Raw genomic sequence first — 25,179 nt, 5'->3', positions numbered from 1 at the left:
GAATCTTTTCAGTGCACGAGAGTTAAGTTAAAACTCACGCTCATCTTTTCCTTTCTGACTTAATTTTGTCCGTCCCACTCAGGGGTCCCCAACCTTTGCTTTTAACCTTCCATAGCCAGCCACCATAAAGCCTTGACAAAATGCTGCAAATTCTTTCCAAATGTTTTTTTGTTTTAAATGGTGTATGTATGTATTTGATTACGGTAATAGCAATATCAAAATCGTTACAAAGCAAGATACAATCCTTTTTTTCCAAAATGCTTACAAAGAGCAATACAAAATGCACCCAAATGGCGTCATGAGGAAGTCTGACTAATACTCGTACCTCGGGCGTAATAAATGAATGATCAAATTGACCAGATTATAAAATTGCCCTGTCCAAGTCAGTAAACTATTAAATGAGTTAACAGGTGACACACCAATTGTCTTTATTATTTTTTATTTTTTTGGGTCAAATAAACAAGTTAAAACAACAGATGGAATAATAATGCATGGTAAATTTAACAATAAGTAAATGAAATATAAGAAATCAATTATGAAAACGCATGGTAAATCTTAAGAGAATAATAACATGGTAAATTGGACAAAATAATAATAATGCATGGTAAATCATCATATCACATGTTAAGTCAAGAAGAAGAAGTAAACAGAATAATAACGCAAGGTAAATCGAACAAAAAGATTAATGCATGGTAAATCAATCATAATGCATCAGTCAGTCAATCAAAATGTAATAACGCATGGTAAATCTAAGAAAAAGATTAATGCATGGTAAATCAATCATAATAATGCATCAATCAGTCAATCAAAATGCATGGTAAATCAAACAGAACGATCATGCAAGGTCAATTGCATTCAAATGATTACTCGCCACTTGCATTGACGCCTTTCCATCCAGCCCATAACGGTCTGTGGGCATCTTACACATGTAGCCGTTGAGTTGCTCGCACGACATCATCTTCCATTTGCCAGACTGAAAGTCCAAGTGAGATTGATTTTAATGCAAAAAAAACTCGTCTCCGGCGAGCGCGTCAATCTTTTCCGCACCCACCTGGCTCAGGGCGGCCACGCATTTCTCCAACCTGTCGCCAAGTTCTTGCGGAGCCCAGTTGGTTAAGGTCACCTTCTGGTGGTCCGACCACACGAATTTGCCGGGAACCACCAGGGCGTTCAGTCCGATCCACGTCTTGCCGTGGGCTGCAAACAGCAAGAGAGCTCTCATTTGCTTTCCAGATATGGCAGCGATCAAGCAGTTGCGACGCTTGGCGAGCGCGCACCTGACGTCAGGAGGTCTTGCAGCCAATCCCGCTCAACCTTGGACCGAATGGACACCAGCTCGGCCTTCAGACAGGAGCAGGCTTGTCGAGCGCCGTACCACGTCTTCCTCTCATCAAAACGTTTGTAGCAAAAGTCCGCAAACTCCTCCCATTCAGGTCCCAAGCATCTCGGCTCTGCGCGCAAGATGGCGTCACGTGATGAAATATGCTTTCTGTTCTAGACAACCTACTCACCCTTGTCAGCAAAAGTGTAAGACGGAGACGGAGCCAATTTGTTCACATATCTGCAGACAGTAAAGTGAGAATGAGCCGGGCATCTTTAAGTGGACTCGCCAGTGAAAGCGGAGCACGCACACTTTCGAGGCGATCCCGTTTCTGGCGGAGCTGTTGTAGGCCTTCTGTGGCTCACTCTTCTGCAAGGTCACGATTCCTCCGATGTTGTTCTCAATGAGGCCCGAGTGAATGGCAGCCGCGCAGATGTTTGACTCCTGCACTCAGAGAACATCTCAGACAAAGAACAAGAACTCCGCTGGCAGGTCGTGCACTAATTAACATACTTCTTGGTAGATCTGTGTTCCGTAGACCGTGTCGGTTTGGGCGCAGCCAGGCGGGCACCGGACCCTGTGGAAGACCTTGAGTTACGAGGAGGCTTTTGCGCAAGAAAAATTGATGCCGGGTTTGACTCACGTCATTGAACCGTCGAGGCCGAGGCTGGTGCCTGTGCTGTTGCAGAAGATGTCTGCGGGTCAGAAGGGCAAATCAAAGCCTGTTTCTTGCTGGTTTTTCCACTGCACTCCAAACGTCGGTACTCACCGCGAGAGGTGTCGTCAGGCGTGCACCCTAAGACGTCAAAGTGAAGGCCATAAAACTTTGGCAGGAGGCGGACGTACTTGGCGAACACGAGCCTGGTTAGCATGTACGTCCCCAGATAAGGCTGGAAACAAAACACACGCGCGTTTGCAATGAATGACAACAGCCTGGATGACAAAGTTGAGTCGGCTACCGCTTGCTCACCTGCTCTGGGGGGCGATACCAATTCACTCCGTCAATACTGAACTCCAACTCAAATAGGGTGGAACTTTCCAATTGGTATGTACAGCTCTGGGTCACAATGCCAGTCACCTTGAACCTCTGACCGAGGTTCACCTGGATCCAGCTGCCGACTGAGGGCGGAAGGCATTCCATCGCTCAGGATACCAAACTACGACGGACGAGGTCGGCGAGCTGGGATTTTGTTTTTTACGTACGCATTTCGGAGGGTCTCCAGCAACCGCTGCCCCCCAGACGCGCTTTGTGAGGTTCGGCATCGATCGCAGAGGAAGAGGCTGAGAAGGAGGAGTCTGGGATTGACCCGTCAGCGATGCCCAGACTGTCAAGACACACTGAGGAAAGACAAAAAAGTGGAAGGAACGCTCGCTCATTCATTCTCACGTCTGGCCACCCGTCCGTTCCTAGCCGACGCTCTTTCTGGGGATCCGTTGGATTCTTTCCTTGTGAAGCCCACCTTTCTTCTCACAGCTGTAGACGATGTGGAGGTGACCCTGGGGAACAGGCTTTTTTTTTGGCAGTACTAGAATAAAGTGTAATTGCGAATCTTCACAGCAGGGGGCAGTGGCGCTCTCATTGTTACTTCTGTGACGTTTGCGACAGTGCAACATTTTACGACTTACAAGACAAGTTAGGATAGTCACGGTGGGGAGGGGGGGCGCGAATAGTTTTCTTCTTGCTAGGGGGGGGCGTAACAGAAAATAATTGAGAAGCACTGCTCTAAAGTGAGAGAGAGCCCCTTTCATCCTGCAGTCATCTGCAAGTGACAATACACCACCATTTTACGCGCATTTTATTCGCACACTTACATACTGACTTCAACTTGTTTCAGGACGTAGGGAATTCTAATGATTAATTCTAATGGTTGATTCTAATGGTATTCATCTAATGGTTAATGACTAAAGCGTCTATTGATATTGAATTATGGATTACAAACGAGTGACTGGACTGCGTGTGACACCTCGCGACAGAAACGGCTCCAGGACAGCGAGCTTAAATCAACTATGCCACTGGAGGATTCTTACTGCCTGATCTGGCGGCGCCACTCGGACAGACGTCGCTACGCCTCCGTCCATGGAAAGCCGACTGTACGCGGATGACTCTTTCATCGGGACATTCAAGGACGTTCCAACCGACTTGGCAGAAAAGTTTCTCCTTGTAGCCTGTGAGAGAGAGCACAACCATTGACTTCTCTCGTCTTTTTTTTTACAGAGACATTAAAAGCAACTTACCGTCATGTGGCAGCTGGGGTTTTGCTGTCTTTCCTAGAAGCGGGAACCAGAACCTGTGATGAAGGTCCACCCACCGTGGGGCGTCACATCTCACTTACCTTTTCCTCTTTTCTTGCAGACGTAGCCTTTCATGTTGTCGCACTTGTCACGCTTCCAGTCACTGCTGCCAGTGAGCAAGGAAAGACATTTCCCCCCTTCGACGTCACCTGGAGGGAGGAAGGGAGGGGAGACAAGATCTGAGCGGTCATCCGTTCCTCCAAAGTGCAGCTGACAACCGCCTCAGCCCGACCTGCACTCGAGTGGAGGTAAGAGAAGGGGGATCCGTCAGCCCACTTGCCGCCGTCACCCTCGATGGAGGCGTTGGCGCCCAACCACAGGGAGACGTCATCACCCATCAGAACCTTGGCGATACCTTTGGATCCCAAGGAGAACATGCAAGATTCCAAAACGACTCACACTTGACTACAACTTGATGGATCAGCTTGATCAGGTTTCGAGTTGGAAAGGAAGGCAAACTAGGAACTAGTTTCTTTCTCGAGTCACACGCAAATTCACGGCCAGCCTACTCTGTATGAAGCCCTGCTCATGCGAGTCGGTGATGCTGAGCAGGTCCCCTTCGAGGCGTTTGCATTCGGCTTGCGCCTTCTGCCAGGTCTTGGTGGGCTGGCTGATCATCTGGTAGCAGAAGTTGTCGGTGGGGTTGTCCAGCCACCAGCCGCATTTGTCAGTCCAGCCTGCGAGCCAGACGGCGTAAGACGGCATAAGACAGCGGCAGTGCAGCATAAAAGACAGCGGCAGTGTGGGACACCTACTGACTAGGCCGACTAATGATGGCAGCTGTCGAGTCCCTCCGTGCTTGGCTGCAAGGAAAGGGAGTGGGGCAAATATCAGCAAATGCTTCGTGATGCGTCCAAAAAGGAGCGCTCGGGAGCGACGTTTGCACCTGTTTTGCAGAAGAATGGCCGCTCCGTTGAGCACTGAGAGCCACTCAACTCCCCAACAGAATTTGGGAATGCGCAGTTCCCCGTGGTGTCTTTTTCCCATTCCTTGTACTCCTGCGGACGACATGCGTGTATTGGACTCCCAACGCCCTTCCTCGGCTCACTCGCGCCCATGTTCTGCCCATTTCCCTTCCAAAACAATCCAATCGCTGAAGCCTCGAGCGGCATTTCTCCCCTTTTTTTTTATGCTACTCAAATTTGGACTTTCCCAGCTCAGCTTTTGAAAACTAGGCAATTCACTTACAAAAGTTGTTCCGTCACTCCACTTGTAGTCGTCGCCCGTCGTCTTCTTGAGTCCCACCAAAGCAGATTGTGAGGTCTGCGAGTGATCTTGAGGAAAGGAAGGAAGGAGAAGAAGAGTTTCAGGGCAAGAAGAGCTTCAGGCAAATGACAACTGCGGCCGTTCCTCTTGGTGCTCACCATACAAAAATTGGGCCTCACGCTTAGAGTGGACGCTAGCCAGGCGGCCTCCCCGGGCATTACAGAACTTCTCGGCATCGTCATAATTTTTATACGTCTTCACGTAACGGTAACAATAATCGTTATAGTGGAAGGTGTTGTCGTCGCAGTAGGCAGCTGGGGCCACAAAGAAAAGCGTTACCGTGACAACAAGACGGCCAAAGTGCAAATAAGCGTGCTGCAACTCACTCTTCATTACAGCAGGACCATGTTTGGGGGAACACGTCTGTCCCTCTGGGCAGCCTGCACAAAAAAAGACCTGTTTGCTTCTTTCATTGGCAACGTGACCACGGACGTGCAGGCTTACTCAGCGGCCGTTTGCACATGTAGGCCAACGAGGAATGACAGGAGCCAGAGCGCCACTGCCCAGGCTGACCCATTCCCCCTTGGTTGACGTAGGCGCAGGACGCAACGTCGGCGCTGTCGGGAGAAAAATATCTCTATATTTTTTTTTCCTCCCCAAGTGTCCATCTTCAAAATTGGTTCCAGAACCTCCGCCTGACAACAGCATGCTGAGTTGTTACGTCTTACCTTTCGAGTTGATCTGAGGCCCAGTTGGTGTGGTTCATTGTCTCGCCATCAGACCAGGCCAGCTTCTGGCTCCCACCTTCAAAGCGACACCAGGAGTCGTCGCATTTCTGCGGGGAAAAACAACGGTCCCAGTTGTCGCTCCAGAGTCCACTGCCGCTTTCATCTCACCTGGTTGGAGAGTCCCAGCCAGAAGGGGGTGTACTTGTCCATGGTCTTCTTCACAAAGTCTTCCTCGGCCGAGGAGGTGATCGAGACCAGGTTGCCGCCCACCCAGACGCAGTGGTGCCAGGCCCCCACCCAACTGTTGTAGTCGGCCATCTTCTTGTAGCAGCTGGAGTCGTGCTTGAGCCACCCGGTACCACACTCGCTGACTGATGGCACTATTTGGGGAACAGGCGGACAGATCAGAGCACACTCCTGTTTTTGCCCTGCAGTCCATCTTTTTGAGCAAAGGGTAATTTTCTCGGGTCGGGAAAATTGGAAGATCACTCGACTTGGTTAAGCTCAGCCCAGTGCATTTTTTGAAATGATTCCGGAAAATTCACCTTCACGCTTGAGAAACAACCACGGCCGCATACAAAGTGCCGCTGTACAAGTTAAGACGATGCAAAAAAACATTTGACACGTGGCTGAGTACTTCACAAAAATGAACCAAAAACTGCACAGAATTTGTTGGTTGGCATGGTGTGACTCCAGGATCATGTGTTTTTGACGCTCAGTCTGACTTACCGTCAAGAGTTGGCGCTTTCACTCCTGCAAGAGGAAAAGACACACATTAAGGCACAGACGGACGTCAAGGGGCGATAACGGTCGGTGGGGCGTCATGCCTCACTTACCTTTTCCTCTTTTCTTGCAGACGTAGCCTCTGTTGTTGCCGCACGGGTCGTACTTCCAGTCGCCGCTGCCAGCGAGTAAGGAAAGACAATGCCCCCCTTCGGTGTCACCTGGAGGGAGGGAGACAAGATCTCAGTGCTCCTCCGTTCCTCCATAATGCAGCAGACAACCGTCTCCGACCGACCTTCACAATGGCGCTTGAACGTGAATGAGGATCCGTCAATCCATTTGGCGTCATCGTCATCGAGTGGGACATTGGCGCCCAACCACAGAGAGGACGCTTGTGCCTGACTCTTGACATGACCTGTGGATCAAGAGAGAACATGCAAGAAGAATAGGGGGATGTTAGCCAAGATGACGAGAAGTTGTATCAACACCAAGCCAGCAATAACAGTGCGGTATACTACGCTTAACTGTTATTTAATGTTCTAATGATAACATACGCACTTATATGGTTTCATATCCACTTATTGATCCACAAACAATGTATGTTTAAAAAAAAAACACTACTGTGACACTACTTTGCAGGTGGTCTTGAAACCAATTTATCCGCGGTAAACGAGGGATTACCAATTTACCAATCAAACCTGTCCTTTAAAGAGATATAAAAATTAATACAAAGGGGATGTGGACGGAAGGTATTAAACACTGGAGCTAAAAACAAAAACACAAAGTAGCCGGCTTATTGTATTGAAATCGAGCGATCGATACACAATATGAAAGCGGTGGTCAATGAATAGTTGTTTTTTTGTTTGTTTTTTTTTGGTCAATGCAGGACCTGCCAGCTGGCAGGAAAAACACAGGATCCAGACAGACTTGGTCAGGGGAATGAAGGCTGCTCAATCCATATAGTTCTTGGTGTAGAAGTAAAACCTTAACTGATTACAATGATATTGACATATGCATCATCAACAAAAGTTCTTGATGAAATTGCACAACCATTGACTCACACATGCATTATGTCTTACATCTGGTAGATTTCCAAAATGACATGAAAATAGCTACCACCACTGTAGAAATAGACTAATCACACGCCATTCTCTCTCTGCTCTTTCAGTTCTCCGAGATCCTTGAAAAGGTTTCAAAGAAAAACTAGACAACTTTGTTGAATAAAGAAAAGAAAAAAGTCAATATAGATTCTCAGCGCAACATCAATGGCACTAATGGATCCTATAGAGAGCATCACACACACAAAAAAAAGGTGATGGGTATTTTCACAGATCTAAAGAAAGCTTGTCACAATAAATCATGGCGTCAGAGTGGACTGGGTGAGGAGCGACTTAATCAACAGGCAGCAATTTGTAAAAATTGGAGATCAGACTTTTTGCCCATAACATGCGGAGAACCTCAAGGGTCTGCTGTCCTTGCTCCTAAACGCGATCATCATGGAGTAATGCATCAAAAATAATGAAATGCATTTTTTTTTGCTCATGATACAAACATCTATTGCGCTGTGGACAATTTACAGCAGCTTATGGTAACAACCACAATTTGAGTGAAACACAATTCGTATGATTTGCAAAGTATACATATCGAACCTCATTTGGAAGGGAAAATTGACAATCTTATGATGGAAAGAGCTTCTGAAATAAAATTCCTGGGTGTGACTGTTGACAATAAAAATCTGCTGGAAATCACACATGAATCATGTAAAAACAAAAATGTCAAAGGCAATTCTGAAGCATTGCGGACTCCAGATACCGACATCTACTCAGATTGCCATATCTGAACTACTCTGTGGGAATATGGGGTAACAACGAATAAGTCACGCAATAAGAAAAATAACAAGAATACAAATGCACTTTGTATAATACCAGACAAAACTTTTGTCACTCAGGGATCTGACGGCTCAAATTATGATGTACACAGCAAGATATGGTGACCTTCTTCTAAGCGGGAGACACTTTTTTTTATGGAAAGGCAGGCAGAGTGGCTATCATCTGAGAAGGAAACTGAATATTAGGAGTGGAAAAGTCTGCTGAACCACCCTAAAAATGTGTATAACTGTTTGTGGGGTGAAATTGTGCAATGGTCGAGAAAATGAGCACACATCAAAACTGCTCAAAAAAGTGTATCAAATCTGGTCTCTTAACATGCATGAGAAAATAGACAAAGTGACTACACACAGGCAAAAAGGAATCTGAAAGTGTGTCTACTTCTGTTTTATTGATTTGTATGTTGAATTATTTGTTGAATGGATTAGGGTGGGAATCTAAAAAGCTCTCCTTCCTCCTACTCGAGCATTCTTTGTTGTTGGGGTTTTCGGGTTGCTTTTTTTTCATTTCGGGTGACTTAGATATGGCACTTTAGAGTGCTTTATTTTCCTATTTACGCGTTTTAAATATGTGCAAAATAAACATAACGTGTTCATGGCCAATATTTCAATTCATGGCCGCCTACCCTCTATGAAGGCCTGCTCGATCGCGTCGGCGATGCTGAGCAGGTTCCCTTGGTGGGCTTGGCAGTGGTCTTGCGCCTCCTGCCAGGTCTTGGTGGGCTGTGGGATGATCAGGTAGCAGAAGTCGCTGGAGGGGTGGTCCAGCCACCAGTCGCATTTTTCAGTCCAGTCTGCGAGGCAGACATAAGACGGCGTTACGTAAGGCAGTGTAAGACGGACGGCGCCAGTGCTGGACACCTACCAGGTTGGCCCACCAATGGTGGACGCCCTCCGCCGCGCTTGGCTGCGGAGAAAGAGGGTATAAGCAAATGCAGGACCTGTCCAAAAGGAGCGCTCGGGAGCAACGTTAGCACCTTTTTGGCAGATAACTGCCTTCTTGTTTTGGCATGGAAAGTTCAGGTAGATCCATGCATCAAATATTACTGCACAGTCACCACCGTAGGTTGAGGTAATGAGGTCTTCGTAGTCCTGCGGACGAGATTTTGGACAGAACTTTAGCGTGTTTCATTTGATGTGGTCGTCTTCCTGCCGCATTTCCTCACTTAATGGCGTACCTCCTCTCATTAAAGTTTCACTTTGGTTTGTCGGCTTCACTTTATTGTCAGTCAAATAAGTATGAACATGGCAATGAAATGAAGCATGTTGTGCCTTCTCGGGCAAGCCAAAGGTCTCATGCACAATGCAACTAACCCTGAAGACCTAAAGACAAACCAGAGCCACCATCCAGGATATTTCCTGGACATCTTAACTGCCTCCTCACTGTCTCTAAAATCAGAGTGCCAAAAATGTGTAATCGGCTGCCCGATGCCTCAAGACAAAACGGATGCCTGCAAACCGACTTTTCCAAAGGCCTCCAGCAATTCACTTACCAAAGCTGTTCCGTCACTCCACTCGTAGTTGTTGCCCTTCTTCTTGAGTCCCAACCAAGGTATTTGTCTTTCAAAGTGATCTTGCGGAAAGGAGGGAGAATAAGAGCTTCAGGGCAAGAAGAGCTTCAGCCAAGTGACGACTACGGCGCTCTTGGTGCTTACCATGCAGGAATTGGGCATCTTGCTTAGAGTGGATGATAGGCAGGTGGGCTCCCCGGGCGGCACAGAACTTCTCGGCATCCTCTTGAGTTTCATCAATTGGGGCAAAGAAATAGCAATGATCGCCATAAAGGAAGTTGCCCTCGTCGCAGTCAGAAGCTGAGGCCACAAAGAAAAACATTGAGGAGGAAACCATGACGAGATGGTGCAAATAGGCGTGCTGCAACTCACTCTTCAGTACAACAGGACGAATTTTGGGGGAACACGTCGGACAGTCTGCATAAAAAAAGACCTGTTTGAGCTTTTCTCCTTTTAAAGTCAACCTGATTACAAACATGTAGGCTTACCCAGCGGCCGTTTGCACATATAGGCTAAGGAGGAATCGCAGGAGCCAGACCTCCACCTCCCGCGATCCTTCCAAGCGTTTTGGTTCACGTAGGCGCAGGACACAACGTCGGCGCTGTTGGTAGATTAAAAAAAAAAAAAAGGAACATTTTCCTATTTTTCCTTGAGTGGTCGTTCTCAAAATCGGTTCCAGAACCTTTACGCCGCCGTCTCCGCCTGACAACAGCATGTAAAGTTGTTACGTCTTACCTTTCGGGTTGATTTGAGGCCCAGTTGCGGTGTGTTGTTGTCTGGCCATCGGACCAGGTCAGCTTCTGGCTCCTGCCTTCAAAGCGACACCAGACCTCGTCGCATTTCTGGGGGGAAAAAAGAAAACAATTCCAGTTGTCGCTGCAGAGTCCACTGCCGCTTCCGTCTCACCTGGTTGGAGAGTCCCAGCCAGAAGCGGGTGTCCACGCCCATGGTCGCCTTCACGAAGTTTTCCTCGGCCGAGGAGGTGATAGAGACCAGGTTGCCGCCCTCAGAGAGACAGTGGTCCCAGGCGCCTAGCCAACCGTTGGGGACCTGCATCTTCTTGTAGCAGCTGGTGCCGCGCCCGAGCCACCCGGGAGCACACTGATTGGCTGAGGGCATAATTTGGGGAACAGGCGGACAGATCAGAGCACACCGACGGCATGTTTTTACTCGATGCTCTTCATCGGGGGCATGGCAACCAAATGCACAAGGATTCAGTCGGGGGGACAACGCCCATTGTCCCTTTGGCCCCTTCCAAAAACTTGCCTGTCCTTCATTTTTGGGTGAGCTGCTGATTGTTTGCATCAAAGCACGTGTGCCTGCCAAGGATTGATTGGTCGATTGATTCACTTTTATTTCTTCACAACATCATTGATCATGATTACATGTACATGAGAATGCACACAATTGCCCTAAAGTTCTGCTATTAAGCTTCAGCTGTACAGTGGGGCAAACAAAGGATGTAGTCAGCCACCAATTGTGCAAGATGCCTGTAATTTTCATCAGAGGATCGAACTCAAACTCAGTGTTAGCACTTCATCTTCACCATCAGCGATCCCCACCCACCAGTTACGGCCGTGTGGCATATTGATGACCAATGACGTACACCCAAATCAGGTCATCGCACATTTCACCACTGGGGGGTGCTAAAGCACAAGGCAACTCAATTGACTGTAACATTGCAACAGTTGGACCCCGCTCCACTCTTTTTATCTCAAGAAGCCCGTGTCCTTGAATCAAATGACAAAGTATCATTGAGAAAAAAAAAAGATTTTTCGGAGAGAAATTCATTAGGAAAAAGAAATGAATTACTACTAGTGAATTCTTTGAAAACACATTTAGATGATGCAAATGGAACACTCATAGCAGAAATATTAGTATTAATATCTTTTTGTGTGCGATAACAGAACAAACAGGAAGGTGGGATTATTTTCTGTACAGGAAGTCAACCATGTTGTTATCAAGCCTAAGAAATAAGGCATGTGGTGCCCACAGGTTATCTGCTGAGCACTGACAATTTTCAATGGGAAAACAATACCAGCCATTTGTTTTTCTGGGTTTTCGATTCGAGCCAAGTCAATATTGTCCCGATTGTGAAAGATAAGGCTGGCAAAATAAATAGCAAAGACAAAACATTTTTGCTTGTAAGTTGGTCTTGCATAAATAAATCATAATATGGATTTCTGTGTTTATTGATGTCTCTTTGATGAGGTTTTTGATCATATAATTCATGAGACATTTTTGTTCATGAAGAAATAGTTATTGTAGAAAGGGCTGTAAGAAATTATTGTTAAATGATCAAAGTCAAAGTCAAAGTCAGCTTTATTGTCAATCTCTCCACATGTCACAACACACAAAGAGACCGAAATTATAATGATGATCATTTATAATTTCATTACAATGTATATAATTTTATTTTTTGAATTATATTCAGATAAAAAACGAGAAATATTTTTATAATAGAGGCGCTCAGAACTATCTATTGTATAAAGGGCTGTAAGAAATAATTATTCATAATATGTATCAATAATATGGATAATGATTAAATATTAATTATAAGAAATATCTGTTGTATTCATTATGATGAATTAAAATTCGATCATGTAAGTCATGATCTATTGCATATAGGGCTGTAAGAAATGATTGTTCCTAATGATGATGAATATTGGGAGTTTTACGTGCAGAATGTGCTGACGCTGTCTGTGTGTGTTTTGAGCTGTGCATGAGCAGTTCAGTTAGGAAGAGCGCAGGTTCGTACAGTAGTGCTTTACAAGTCCATGTGAAGTTGCGCAAGTTCGGCAGGGTTCGTGGCCTCCAAAGAATGTTTGTTGCATTGTTGTTGCACGTAGATTGGTTGTTTTCGTGTTACTTTGTATCGTTATGTGGCGTGGAGGTCGTTTGTTGTTGCATTATACGTAGATTGTTTGTTTTCGTGTTACTTTGTATCGTTGTGTGGCGTGGAGAAATCGCGGACGTTTGAAACGTGTTGCTGCCGTCCGTCGCCCGCCATTCATATTTCTCACATCAACCACTAGAGGTCTCCCCAGACCACCGAAATGCGCTCGTCCGTTTGAGTGCGTGTCCTTTGAATGAGGCCCTTTGAAATTATTTCAAAGTCAAGTTGTTCGTATATTCTGACAGACCAGCAGCCAACATAAACGAAAAGGATAAACGCACCTTAAAAAGCCACGATAACATTTGAACGAACGAGAAAGCAATGGAAAGAACAAGAGTGGCAACGGTATGAAGGAAGAAATGGTGCTCATCTCGAAAAAGAGTGACATCATCAAAGTTGTACACGGCAACATCCGAATAATTCAAAAGTTCATAAGAGCTAGTCTTTGTGGTCAGAATTGGATACATTGCAATGAAGTGTTTTGGTCTCAGGCACCGTAATGTTTTGACAAGAGTAGAAGCAGATGCACTCATGGGGATGGAGGAAACGGAATTTCGGTTTCTTTGTGTGTCTTGACATATGAAGGGATTGACAATAAAGCTGACTTTGACTTTGACTAACTCACCGTACAGTAGATTTCATCACGTTGTCGACAGCGGTATTGTTTTAGCAATGAACTCTGTTTAACTATTTAATTGACTAAATTGCTTACCTGACGCATATGTCCAAAATACGCCGAGCATGAGAATAGAACACTCAAGTGCCTCCCACATTTTGGAGAGAGCAAAAAAAAATCGCCTCGCTGAGGGTCGCAGCAATTGCAGTCAGGAGAAAAGAAATGATAAGTCGCCTTACTGACAGTAGCCACTGGATTCCAGTCAAGCGAAAAATGGACGTTTGGTGCGCCTGCTCCAAGCCAGAGGCTGGCCAAGCCCACACATCATATAGCACACAATGTGTGACGCACTGACCCTTTGATTCCTTTATTTTTTGTTACTTTGTAAATGTTCTGGTGTATGAGGAAATGAGGAAAAAACGCCCCCCCCCCCCCCCCCCCCCAACACACACACAACATCTCCAACTGAGCCTCGCAGGCCTTGAGAGCAATAGTTTGCACACCCAATGCAGGGTGACATATTGTGCTCGTTGGCTCATCGAGGGAAAGTCAACACTTGATGACTCGGACTGCTTTTTAACGCACACGCACCCACGCACATAGACACAAAAAAACGTATCCACAGGTGTGCCTTTTTTTAATCGACATTTGGAATTAGAGGCAAAGATGGCGGTCTCAAAATAAATGGGTATTTGGATTCATGATGGATTTGCATGACAGAAGGGCTTTATGCACATGTTGGCGTCCTGTTCTGATGCTATGTATTGCCCCTAAGAGTCGAAAGGCGAAGAAGACATTGTGCTCCTTGGCATGAAGCCCTTGCCCGACTCCTCATCACGCTCCTTTGGCTTTGTTGTGGAGGAGTCGTCGGAACGTTCAAGGCTTCTTTCACAACGATACGTTTGTTTAACAAGGGCACAAAGTTAAAATAGTTGTTCACAGGCCAAATTGATAACAACAAAAAAGTATCCATTTAGGGACAAAATTCCCCTCATGAGATGTCTTGGGAGGTCTCGAGCGACGCGGCTGTGCGCTCCCGGACGCGCGCTAAATAACGTCCATACAGAAATAGCAAAGAAAAGTCAGTTTAATAAATACTGCCCGTTTTGAAAACAAACATTTTCTTTCCCGTTCACTGCAAGTCACAATGGGGACACCGATTGTCTTTTTTTGTGGACGATCGATATTCAACAAGAAAAATCCACTGATCGACCGATAAGCCTGACTTGATGACCTTGAGGGGGGCTTAGTTTTCGACAAGAGGGAGCAGACACACAAACGGCAACACTGCTTGTTACTTATATGTTACGACTCCAAGGTTGGCTGCAACTCCAGGGCAAAGCCGAGTCGCTCCATCTGACCAGCTCAAAGTGACGAAAATACAATAACAACTGAGTCAGTCGGTATCCGGGCGGCGCGGTCAGGTTTTCTCGGGTCCTCCCCGCTCATCTCACGAGGTTCGACCTCCGAATTTTGTTCAACAACCGAAGCAAAAAAAAATCTCGATTTTCTTGTTCGAATTCCGATTTGTTCGAGAACCGGGACGTTCGAAAACCGAGGCAGTCGGGTGTTCTCGGGTCCTCCCGGCTCATCTCACGAGATTCGACCTCCAAATTTTGTTCGACAACCGAAGCTAAAAAATCTGGAATATTTTGTTCGAATTCCGATTTGTTTCTAGAACCGGGACATTCGAAAACCGAAGTTTGACTGTATATCTAACACACTATTCGAAGGAAAGCAAAATCACCAATATAAACAAGTTGTGTAAGTGTTGTATTACAGAAAGAAATGTGTTAATTACCCGAGCCAATTATTATTATATATAATAATGGGGGGGGGGGGGTTTGGTAGTTGTATTGTTTGATGTGTATGGGTTGTTTCCACGGGATGTTGTAAAAAAAAAACACTAAATCCCAGCTGTCAGTGCGACGCCATGTTTCCATGGCCGACGAGCTCCTCCCAGCATGCACTGCAGGCCATAGGGTCAAGTATGAGCACTCCAACAACACAATACTACTAGTTAACTTTGGGTCAACTGTGCGGTTGTTGCTATGATATGATTGACCTTCATTCTAATGTTAAATTATTCCACATAAGATAAGCAGATAGATGAGAATATTCATTCAGTATAGACATCAATGTTTAATTACCCATGACCATGGAGGACATCGTTTCAACACAACACAGGAACTGATTTTATCTGATTTTATTGACCTGTGTTACCTCTGCAAAATCTTTACATGCAACATTGTGTGCAAACATACAAGTACCCACTGCATGCACTATTCTATTTACAACAGAGATCAAGATTGGCAGAATGCTCTGAGAGTTTCCTGTTTTAAAGCGAACAATCAAACATGATTCGCGTCGATCTCTTGTAATGACCACGATGGCCAAAGCAGCACAAAATAAAATCATATACAAGATGCTACTGGCAGGTACTTTACACACTGCCACAGGGGGCAGGGATGTTGTGCAGAGACAACAAGACAGTGATGAAAGACACGGCTCTCTTAAATCTGCAGCTGCTACCTGTTAAGAGCCATGTGATTATATGCTTATCAAATCAATTTAGCAGTTTTTTGAAATTATGCTATAATCATGCAGAACATGGCCTCTTGAATATCAACTATAAGGAAAGATATGTAAACATTAATAGAATTATTATTTGTATGTGTGTGTATATATATATATATAGTATATATATATATATATACATATGTATATACACACACAAATTTATATACTGTACATACTGTATACATATCTCTATATCGATTTGTATACTGTATATATTTTGTACCACAATAAACTTCATGCATAGAATTTTCTGTCGTTGTACTTGGAATAACTTGCAAACAGCTGTATAAATTGAGGTCATTCCACTTTGTAAGGTGTGCTTTGCTTGGTTTGCTGTGATTATAGAATACACGCCAAAGCCATGAATTGAGAGGGAGTAGCAGAATAACCCTGCTTTGTGCAAATGGTGTGTTGGGGTAAGAGTGGGCCACTACTGCCGCAGGCACATGAGAGTCACAAGCACAGTGCATGCAGGTAAGGCTGCACACACGACAAAAACAATTCGACCTTTTCGTCCTAATCCTTAAAGAAGTGAACGCTCACCGGGTGCATTCCGTGTAAAACTTGACATAGAAAACCTGTCTGAGTGTCAACAACCACAAACTGAAATTTCACAGATTAAATAACCACACATACGTACACCTAATAATATTTACCTTGGTGTGCTCTTATCAAATCACAAATTAACATCAATTGGTGGATCCAAAGACTCATGAGTCATCTATGTCATTTCTATCCTAACCTGAGCAATGTATCAGTATGTAAACATTTCTTCATGGTTATATACATTATGTTCAGTGTTTTCCTACACGTCAGTCGTTTGGCATGCTCGTATAATTCAAGTGTTATATACTCTGGTGTGACAATGTCACACAAGATAGCAAAACTAACACGCTAGACATTGTGGTGAATGTTTAGGCGCAAGCTCTTTGCTTTTAGGTTCCTCAGTAATGATTGTGACCTCTGCTGCTACAACATATTGCTTTTCTTTTTCAACACCTACATTAGAAGCAACCAATGTCTTAGACTCAGCAATACCACTGTACAATTGTGCAACTGTTTGTCTACATGTCTTGGATATATAAATGACATTGCAGACTAAGTCCACACAAACAAGTATTTTTTTAAATCTATAATTTCATCCTTGTAGGTCACCGAAAACAGACTTTTTTGAATGACAAAGCTTAATTTGCAGTGCTTTTGGTTGGCTTTTAGAACATATACTTTTGAGTAAGCGACACCTGTTTATTTAACATGCGCTTGACTCCAGCAAATACATTTTGGGAGGGTACAAAGCCCACAAGCGTGGACTGAGCTTTTTCTTTTATTTATTATTATTTATTATCTTTACCCTGGAGTTTGTTTTTAAGAAATAAGCAGCTTTAATGCTAACCATGGCACACGCTATAGAAAAAGTCAAAATTAAAATAGAATTGGTGCATCCTTTAAAGCGTCCAGTGTTCTGGTAAGATTGGAGTGTGCCAGTGCGATTTTATTTTATTCTTTTTTTTTTTTTGTCCATTCCTCCAAAAGAACAGAAATCACTAATGTGATGGATTGTTATCTCTAGTTTGATGGGATCAAGGTTGGGGTTTTGTGCATGTTAGTCAACACAAAACTCATTCAATCCAAAAACTCATGCTGGAACAGAAAATGTTATTTCTGCATCTCTTCTCACAAAATTGGAATTATAGAATTGTCTGAAAGGTCATATGAGATAATAAGGGCAACTCCTGATTGATTAATGAATCGATTGATAAATGGTCACTTTTATCTATATAGTGCATCTCTCAGAAGTGGCTCAAGCCAGCACAGGGGGAGAAAGGGAAAAAAAACAGGAGGCACGAGAGCAGTACATGTGTCAGGTGGTTAAATAATGCTGAACAAAACAAGGAATACATAAAAGATGCACAGAGAAGGAAATGCAGACCTTCTAGCTCATGCTATTTGTAACAGATAGTTAATCACTAGCGGTGTGATTCTCATTCATCAAGGTGTGCCAGCGCTCAATCCTCTTGTCTTTGTTCTTCAAACACTCATACCAGTGTTTTAGCCTTTCTCCTTTGGCGGTAATGCCCAGCTGACAACCACCTGGAGGGATGGTATTCAAATGTAAGAGCTCTGAAGTTAATTCTTGCATTTCCATTTGATTTCATCACAGCGATCCGGACGAAATATTTACCAATGTAGTCATTGGACTTCCCGATATCATAATCCCACACAGAGACATCTAAAGTCTTCTTAGCCAGTTCACTGTGTTTAATATCAAAGCTGAATTCCTGAAATGGAATCAAGACACAGGTTTCCAAATAGAGTATTTGTCATATCCAAGTGTTGATCAGTAGTCATATGGAAAAGTCATTTGTTTTCTTCATTACTCATATTTGTATTTTAGCAACAAATCTCTTACAAACCTCATTAAACTCTGGGTTTAAAGTCCTTTTCTTGATCTGAGTTTTGCACTTGCCCTTCTTGCCCATGTCAGGTTTCAGAACTCTGTTAATTATAAAGGCAAGTTTGAAACATCTTTACTAACATCAAATTCAAACACTTTCTAGAGCGGTATAAAGCTTTTTCAAAACACACAGCAGCTATGCCAAATTGCACACTAAAAATGTCTTCATGCTGGACTATACACAAAAATTGAGAGGAAATGAAAGGAAAACATTGAATGTAAAGGTATTGTTTTATTTTATTTGTTCCTGAAACAGTTATTCATAATAATTGTGGAAAATAATATATAAAAAAGGACTTTAAAGCACTTAATCCAACACTTAAGTCATATTCAACATATACAAGATTGTCAGGCATGAATACAATTTCTTTTTTTATCTGGGCTGCGGGTATGCTGGAGACTATCCCGTCACTTTGGGTGAGAAGTAGGGTACACCTTAAATACCATTTTACCCATTTAAGCATCCCAAAATGAATATGTCTTATACTTACATTTTGACATAGGGGTCGGAATATCCATTAGCATCCATGGCAGCCAAATGAACACAGCGCACGACACCCACAAGGAGGCGGTTCAGCTGGGTGCTGTACATGAGGGAGATAAGAATGCGACCACGTTCCTCTACCTCTCCGCCATCTTTTGCAGACTAGAAAAGACAGCATGAGTAGACATTCAGTATATAATAGCGTTTGGGAAAAAAAATGGGATAATGTGTCGCATTTAGCTATGCTCTCAAACCACCTCATCTTCATAAAGAGCAATGCCTCGTGCTCCACCGGCTGTCGCTGTTCTCTTTGTCTGTCAGGGAGACATTGCATTTGTGGTTTAGTTACGGAGAAAGAAGAAAGTACGGTTGCGAATCCTCATCACTCACTGGAACAACTCTCTCCAGACACACGTTAAAATTCTTCTTTTGGTTCATCTTCAGTTTCTTCAGCGCCACTCGGGTCTCACCGATGAACTCATTGTGGCCAAACTTGTCCTCATCACAGACAGACAACCTGCGCCAGGACACCAGTACACCTTTGAGAACAGACCGGCTCCGCAAAAAGAGTCCAGTTAATCTGAGCGCGACTCTTTCCACCTGAGGGTCTTGCGCTGCATGTCATCATCCGTCAGGCCGTGATAAGTGAGAGTCTCATTCCACGCAGGGTTGCGGGTGTTCCTCAAGGTCTTTGTGCGCAGCTTTGTTGACTGTTCATAAAAACAGGACACATACAAACTACAAGAGCTCATGTTTCTTGCTTTCATGTTTTAGCTCATTGTTCTAGGAAGTGCCTGCATGGCAACTGGAGCAGATGTATTCACGGCCTAATTTATTCTGCTGCTGCTTTCTGGATACCACACCTTTTTTTTAATCATCTTATTTCCTTATAACCACAAGGTGTCAGGCTTGAGCTTGAGAAGGCCCGAAAACCATTTCACCGAAATGTTCTGCTCATTTCATAGACACACTGCATATTATTATTTTTAAAGGTGTTTTTTGTTTGTTTTGAATTCAACCTTGCTAGCTCCTGGCAGCAAATGAAGCTTGACATAAGGATCAGCCAGTCCATTGGAATCCATTGGTTTCAAGCCCTTGGGGGTGACAAGAATAAACTCATGTCAAATGCAAAGAAAATTAAATAAATGCAGAACTCTGAGGGGGTACGTTGAGTTCAAATAAATTGAGTAAAAATGTAAAATATTACTGTGATAGTATTCAGAATAGCTTTGAGAAACACATTCAGCAGTTGCAATATAACCCCCTCTTGAACACATACGACACCTGGATCTGTTTATAGAAGCCACCTTATGACATAAGGGGGTTTGTCAAACTACAAACATACTTTGATTTGCATTTTAATTTGATCACATTTAAAATAGACGTCTGCTTAATTCATTATTGACTTTTTTTATTATTAAATTTGAGTCAAATTGTCCCTGGGTGGAAGTACTGAATGAGGAGAGATTTACCTTTGCCTTGAGAATGCTACAATGAAGGCTGTTGCTTTCCTGGTCATACATCAGACTGAACTCCAGAGAGCCCAGAGTGGCTAAAAAAGAACAAGAGAAGTCAGCACACTCGTTTTGGTCTTTTGGTGTTATGCTTTTAATCACATATCACAATCACGTGTTTTATGTATTTTGTGGCCTCTGTTGCAGAACCAGTAGCCTTTCTGGCATGAGAGAAAACGATCAATTTATTGAGTGATTGATACGATAGAACCACAGAAACAGGGAGTGTGCTTTTTAAGTAGTAATTAAAGGAAGAGGAACATTTTGCTTTTGAATGCAAGTTTGGGAAAAAGCTCAGTCTTGCCAGAGAATAATCACATCATCAAACTTTAATCTACAGCATAAGTGAATGACAATGGAATCTGATCTTTAACAAGGATGAAATATAATACGTTGTGTTAAACATGTATTATGTATAGGACATGACTAAGAGTTTAGTGTTTTACATTCTCCTTTGACCGAGTTGGTGAGTATGGATAGCTGCTGGCCGGTTTACAATTCTAGAGGTATACTGCCAGAAAAATGATTTTGTAAAATAACTCAAATGAAACGGTTCCCACATAGTCCAAGATGTAAATTCCCATGTGCTTAATGCTTTTTTGAAACTTCAAAATAGCCAGAAATTTGAAAGAAATTAATCAAGTCTAAATCTAAAATTAGTGACTAAAACTGTCTCCCTGGACCAAAACATGTGAGGCAGTATTTCCCCAATGAATAAAATGTACACGTGATGTACTCACTGGCTTCATCGGAATCATAGTCGTTGGCCTCCTCTTCCTCCGCCGCGGGGGGAGGTTGATGTCGGGCAGGAGGAGCAGTGTAAGCGGCAGGCTGTCTTCTGTCCTCTCGTACTGCAGGAGGTGCTCTTTGCTCTGAAGGGACTGCACCAGAAGAGTAAGCACCTCCTTCACGTCCCACCTGACCTACAAACACGCATGCAGGATATAGATTTGATTCCAATTGAGGAGCATTAATTAGAGCGTGCTTAAGAAAACGAGGCCTAGCTGCCCCTCACCCTGTGGAGCCACAGATGGCGTCACAACGGGCTGCGGTCTGGAGCTCTGAACGGGCACCATCCTCTTCATCACAACCGGGCTTCCCTGCTCTGCTTCTTCAGGGCCAGCACTGCCTGTGGCCATGCGCACAACTGATGGCTTAGGGGCCACAGGTGGGTAACCACCACGGCCTTTGAGCTCTGCTCCTAAAAATAAACATAATAAGGTAAACACACAAACGCACTATTCATGAGGGAGACGTATATATTCGCACTTCAGGCTCTCACTGCAGCAGAATATGTAATAACTCCCCAGTCTCTCTGGGTAGTTTTGATGTTGCGGCTTTTTGTTCAAAGGCACTGACCTACATTCTGTACAAAAAGCTGCAGCAATCCACTACAGTGCACACATGGAATCATTGTATAGTTCATGCCCTTTCTATTATCGAGAAGTCATGTGACAAAGTGTCCCATGTAGAAGCACTGAGCAGCACTCAGAGTGAAAATGTATCGAGGATAGTGGAGGTAAGAAGAGGATGTGTCAAAGTTGTTAAAGCGGAGTGATAAGAAAGAGTAACCGGAATAAGCTTTCAGTAAAAGTGAGGTACTGTCTTCAGAAGACTACGTGTGTAAAAGAAGATGGAAAAGAAGCAAAGACAGAAACAAGATTACAGAGGCTACAGTTTGAACATATTCATCAAAATTGGATAACAGAAAAATGGTCCAACATTGGCTGGCTGAACGAGTTCTGCAAACGCAACTAAGACAATTGGATTATAGGGTCAGCATTCGGGCCTAACATAATATATAAGCTGCCTCATATGAATTGCTCATAAATAAAAAAGACAAATCCATTTGGCAAGAAACGTGGCACATTTTATTGACTTTTTATGCTTTTGTGAGTCTCTCAGGCCTTGAACTCATGTGATATTTTGTTTAATTTGAGTTTTAAAAAAGACAATGACTGAGCATTAATTCCTTAAAAGTATGAATTAAATATAACAATTTTAATTTAATAATCAGCTGTTACATTCTACTCTTGGATAATAATCACATCTGAGTAAAGAGGTACTCATGCAATAACAAAAATGTGATCCAGAGTATAGGTTAGGAACCCAGTGAAGAGGAAGCTTGGGTTTTTTTTGGCAAAATGTGTAATCAAAGTACCAAGGAGTAAAAGTAACCATTTGAAAATGTAATCATAAAATGTAGTCAGTCCCACTTCAGTATTTAACATGTTGGTACAACAAAAATAAAAATGTAGGCACACAATCAGTGTATAATAACTTGCCCCAAACTCCGACTCTCACCTGAGAGTGAAAATAATGTGCAAATAAAAATATGTGTTGCAGGATTTACAAGTTACTCGAAGCTGAAAGATGATTAGGACCAGAACTCAAAGCAACAGGCTGCTGTACGCACCAGGTTGTTGATGCTGAGTTGCCTCCTCTCTGGGTTTGGAGTCTATTTCCTGGGCAGGCTGCTCTTTTGGTTTAGATAATGGCATGGGTGAAGGAAGGACTTGTTTGGGGAATCCTTTAAAGAACCAGGCACCAGACCGTTTCCACACCTGAGAAAAAAATCTGTGTTGGTTTTTCTAATGGGAAGTTCTTCATTTCCTAGCACAGAGCACTCACCTCTCGCTGTTCTCTGCAGATTTTGCACAGCCACACAGCACGGGGCCTGCTGCCGCACTGGGTACCGCACTTAGTACACATGTTCTATGCAACGAGAAAACAGAAATAACCAACTACTTGCCATTTATAGCATCACAGGGAAGATTATATGATGGTGAAGTGTTGTCTTAAATCAAACAGAGCGGTATGAAGTTTTTGTTCCAAAGGTTTGGAATCACAAATTCACATTTGTGTGGAAATGACTTTAGTGAACGACCAACGAGGTCGCTCTGGTGCAACTCTCGTTCCAAGAGGGCACATCGTACAGCATGTGGGGATTTCTTGATGCTGAGTAATACTGTAGAGTTTCTGTCAGCATTCACTTCACATCAGTTCCTAATTTGCAGTTATTACCTTTTTGCAGTCCTCACACACCACCGAGCTGACCCCGGGTGTACCCAGCTGCTCCCCACACAGCACACAGCGAGACAGTCCATCCCCACACACAGTCTTCTTCATGTCATCCAGGCGGTTTATTAAGCGCCTGCAGAAGCATACCTGACTTAAAGTAACTGACATGTCGCTTAAAATGACTTCAAGTTAAATGATCACTGTGGATTGAACAGATTTCCATGCAGTGGCCAATTTCAGTGTCTCACCCAATCCTCTCTTGCTCCATGGCCTCCATTTTCTCAGCTCGTGCAATCACACCATTTATAATTTCTTTTTCTTCATCCGTCAGATCTGGAGTAGAACCAGGAGCCGGGCCTGACTGCATGGTCCAATTGCCCCTGTCAGTCAAACAGTGGCTCATTTTATTATTAGTTTCCTTCTTTACAGTTAGCGGGCACAAAAATACAGCAAATGTGGAAATGAGATAGATAGTGTTATCTACTTACTGTTCTTTATCACTGTGTCACGGATCACACAATAGTAGGACGGACCCGGGTGGAAACAAAGGAGTAGACTTTGGTGATTGTACAGTCAAATGACAACGCCATGCGCTGATAATCGTGCTCACCTAGCGTGCATGGTTCTCTGCCTGTCGTTGGGCGCCCAGCGATCCGAGCTACTGCTCATCACCGTGTCAGTCATGGCAGCACATTCTACAAGAGAAATGAATACAACAGGAAAGTCCAGTCAGATTGAAATTGTAAAGTTAGGATTCTGTTGTGTCTAATTATAGTGGAAATTAATAGTGTGTGAGGGAGGGGCTATGGGGGGTTAATAAGTATAGTCAAGAGTCATTAAAATATTGATTAGGTCTGATTTAAATCCTCTAGTACCCACATTTAGCTATTTTATTGTTTTTATCTCGTGATTGCACTGCAACTACAGGTTGCTCAGTCATCAGAGAGGACATTCGGTCTAAATGGGCCAGAACAGTGCAGAACTATAATTGGCAAGCCACCAGATACATTTAATTGCTACAGATTGATGAAAGGGGTGAGTCAAAACTGGATAATTGAGGACCTCCCATTCATGACCATCACAATGGGCATAAATCAATGATTCATCTGATAATTACTTTTACATTCATCTGCATGTTTCAAATGAATCCACGGCCCTGAAGCACTCAGCAATATCTGCTAGAAGACCAAATGCAAGTTATCCACATTTGCAGGTTTTGTGCTGTATTTATAGTCTAGTCGACAGTCTACTCCCATTTAATCAGTTGCATGGGGTGTGCGATAAATAGCACATTTTAGTGGCATGTCAGAATATTCCGGAGGAGGATTAGAGACAGTGAAGAAAATACAACAGGAAACATCAGACATGTACAACGCAAAACTTATATATTGTGTTATTCTTGAAAATGCATTACCATACATTTACAAAAGGTGAGAACACGACTAAATGTTACTTCTGACCGTCTTTCATTGGTTTGGATGTCCCCTGAAAACCCTTTGGGACAAATGTGAGGGGGTCAAACATTGTTCTGTATATCCTGAGGGCAAGAAGCACCATACTGTGAAGCCCCGCAGGCTGCAGCAACCAAAAGCCTCAGGAGCGTTGTACGAATTGCGGTGGTGCATGATGGAGAGAGTGCAGCTACTGTATAGCAGTAAAGGGATGAACAACAGTGAGAATGCGAAAAGGGAGAAAAATCAATAGCTTTCTCCTGTCAACAGTTTTTCCCATGCAATCATTCCACGGCCGTAAGATCACACTCTGACTCACTCGCCTGATCGCTTTAATGCACTAGATGGTGCATCAGAGCTCATACCTTGTGAGCCATAATCTGTCAGCGCCCTGCCTGTGAGACTGAGCGAAGAGCAAAAAACTTGCTGTACTAGCCGTAGGACTGCACTATTGGGTGTGGACTTTTTCATTTTGATGCCACTGCAACAACCAGCC

The 25,179-nt window shown here is 43.7% G+C and overlaps 2 protein-coding genes across 2 annotated transcripts; both read right to left on the bottom strand.

Moving 5' to 3' along the window:
• Positions 1-461: 461 nt before the first annotated feature.
• LOC133154020 (macrophage mannose receptor 1-like) lies at positions 462-10,785 on the bottom strand. Its single transcript, XM_061278400.1, has 33 exons — positions 10,573-10,785; positions 10,402-10,496; positions 10,155-10,267; positions 9,811-9,966; positions 9,649-9,728; positions 9,133-9,247; positions 9,021-9,062; positions 8,782-8,949; positions 6,566-6,685; positions 6,384-6,491; positions 6,277-6,300; positions 5,716-5,927; positions 5,548-5,654; positions 5,324-5,436; positions 4,999-5,133; positions 4,802-4,887; positions 4,500-4,686; positions 4,369-4,416; positions 4,123-4,290; positions 3,846-3,968; positions 3,655-3,762; positions 3,557-3,589; positions 3,350-3,487; positions 2,525-2,659; positions 2,292-2,440; positions 2,091-2,211; positions 1,965-2,016; positions 1,835-1,898; positions 1,632-1,765; positions 1,512-1,561; positions 1,278-1,451; positions 1,052-1,197; positions 462-973 (listed from the first exon to the last, which is right to left on the bottom strand). Exons 1-33 carry the CDS (start codon positions 10,783-10,785, stop codon positions 836-838), a joined length of 3,855 nt encoding a protein of 1,284 aa, XP_061134384.1. The 3' UTR covers positions 462-835.
• A 4,600-nt stretch (positions 10,786-15,385) lies between these two features.
• Positions 15,386-23,918, bottom strand: LOC133154843 (rabphilin-3A-like). The gene is made up of 17 exons (XM_061279873.1): positions 23,843-23,918; positions 23,721-23,732; positions 23,481-23,612; positions 23,236-23,365; positions 22,843-22,926; positions 22,628-22,775; positions 21,227-21,412; positions 20,952-21,134; positions 20,170-20,249; positions 19,717-19,791; positions 19,298-19,407; positions 19,088-19,214; positions 18,955-19,011; positions 18,705-18,859; positions 18,173-18,254; positions 17,941-18,037; positions 15,386-17,849 (listed from the first exon to the last, which is right to left on the bottom strand). Exons 1-17 carry the CDS (start codon positions 23,914-23,916, stop codon positions 17,719-17,721), a joined length of 1,863 nt encoding a protein of 620 aa, XP_061135857.1. The 5' UTR covers positions 23,917-23,918; the 3' UTR covers positions 15,386-17,718.
• Positions 23,919-25,179: the final 1,261 nt, after the last annotated feature.

Source organism: Syngnathus typhle, linkage group LG5 (genome assembly GCF_033458585.1).
Source record: "Syngnathus typhle isolate RoL2023-S1 ecotype Sweden linkage group LG5, RoL_Styp_1.0, whole genome shotgun sequence".
Lineage (NCBI taxonomy): Eukaryota > Metazoa > Chordata > Actinopteri > Syngnathiformes > Syngnathidae > Syngnathus > Syngnathus typhle.
This window is presented reverse-complemented; position numbering and strand designations above follow the sequence as displayed.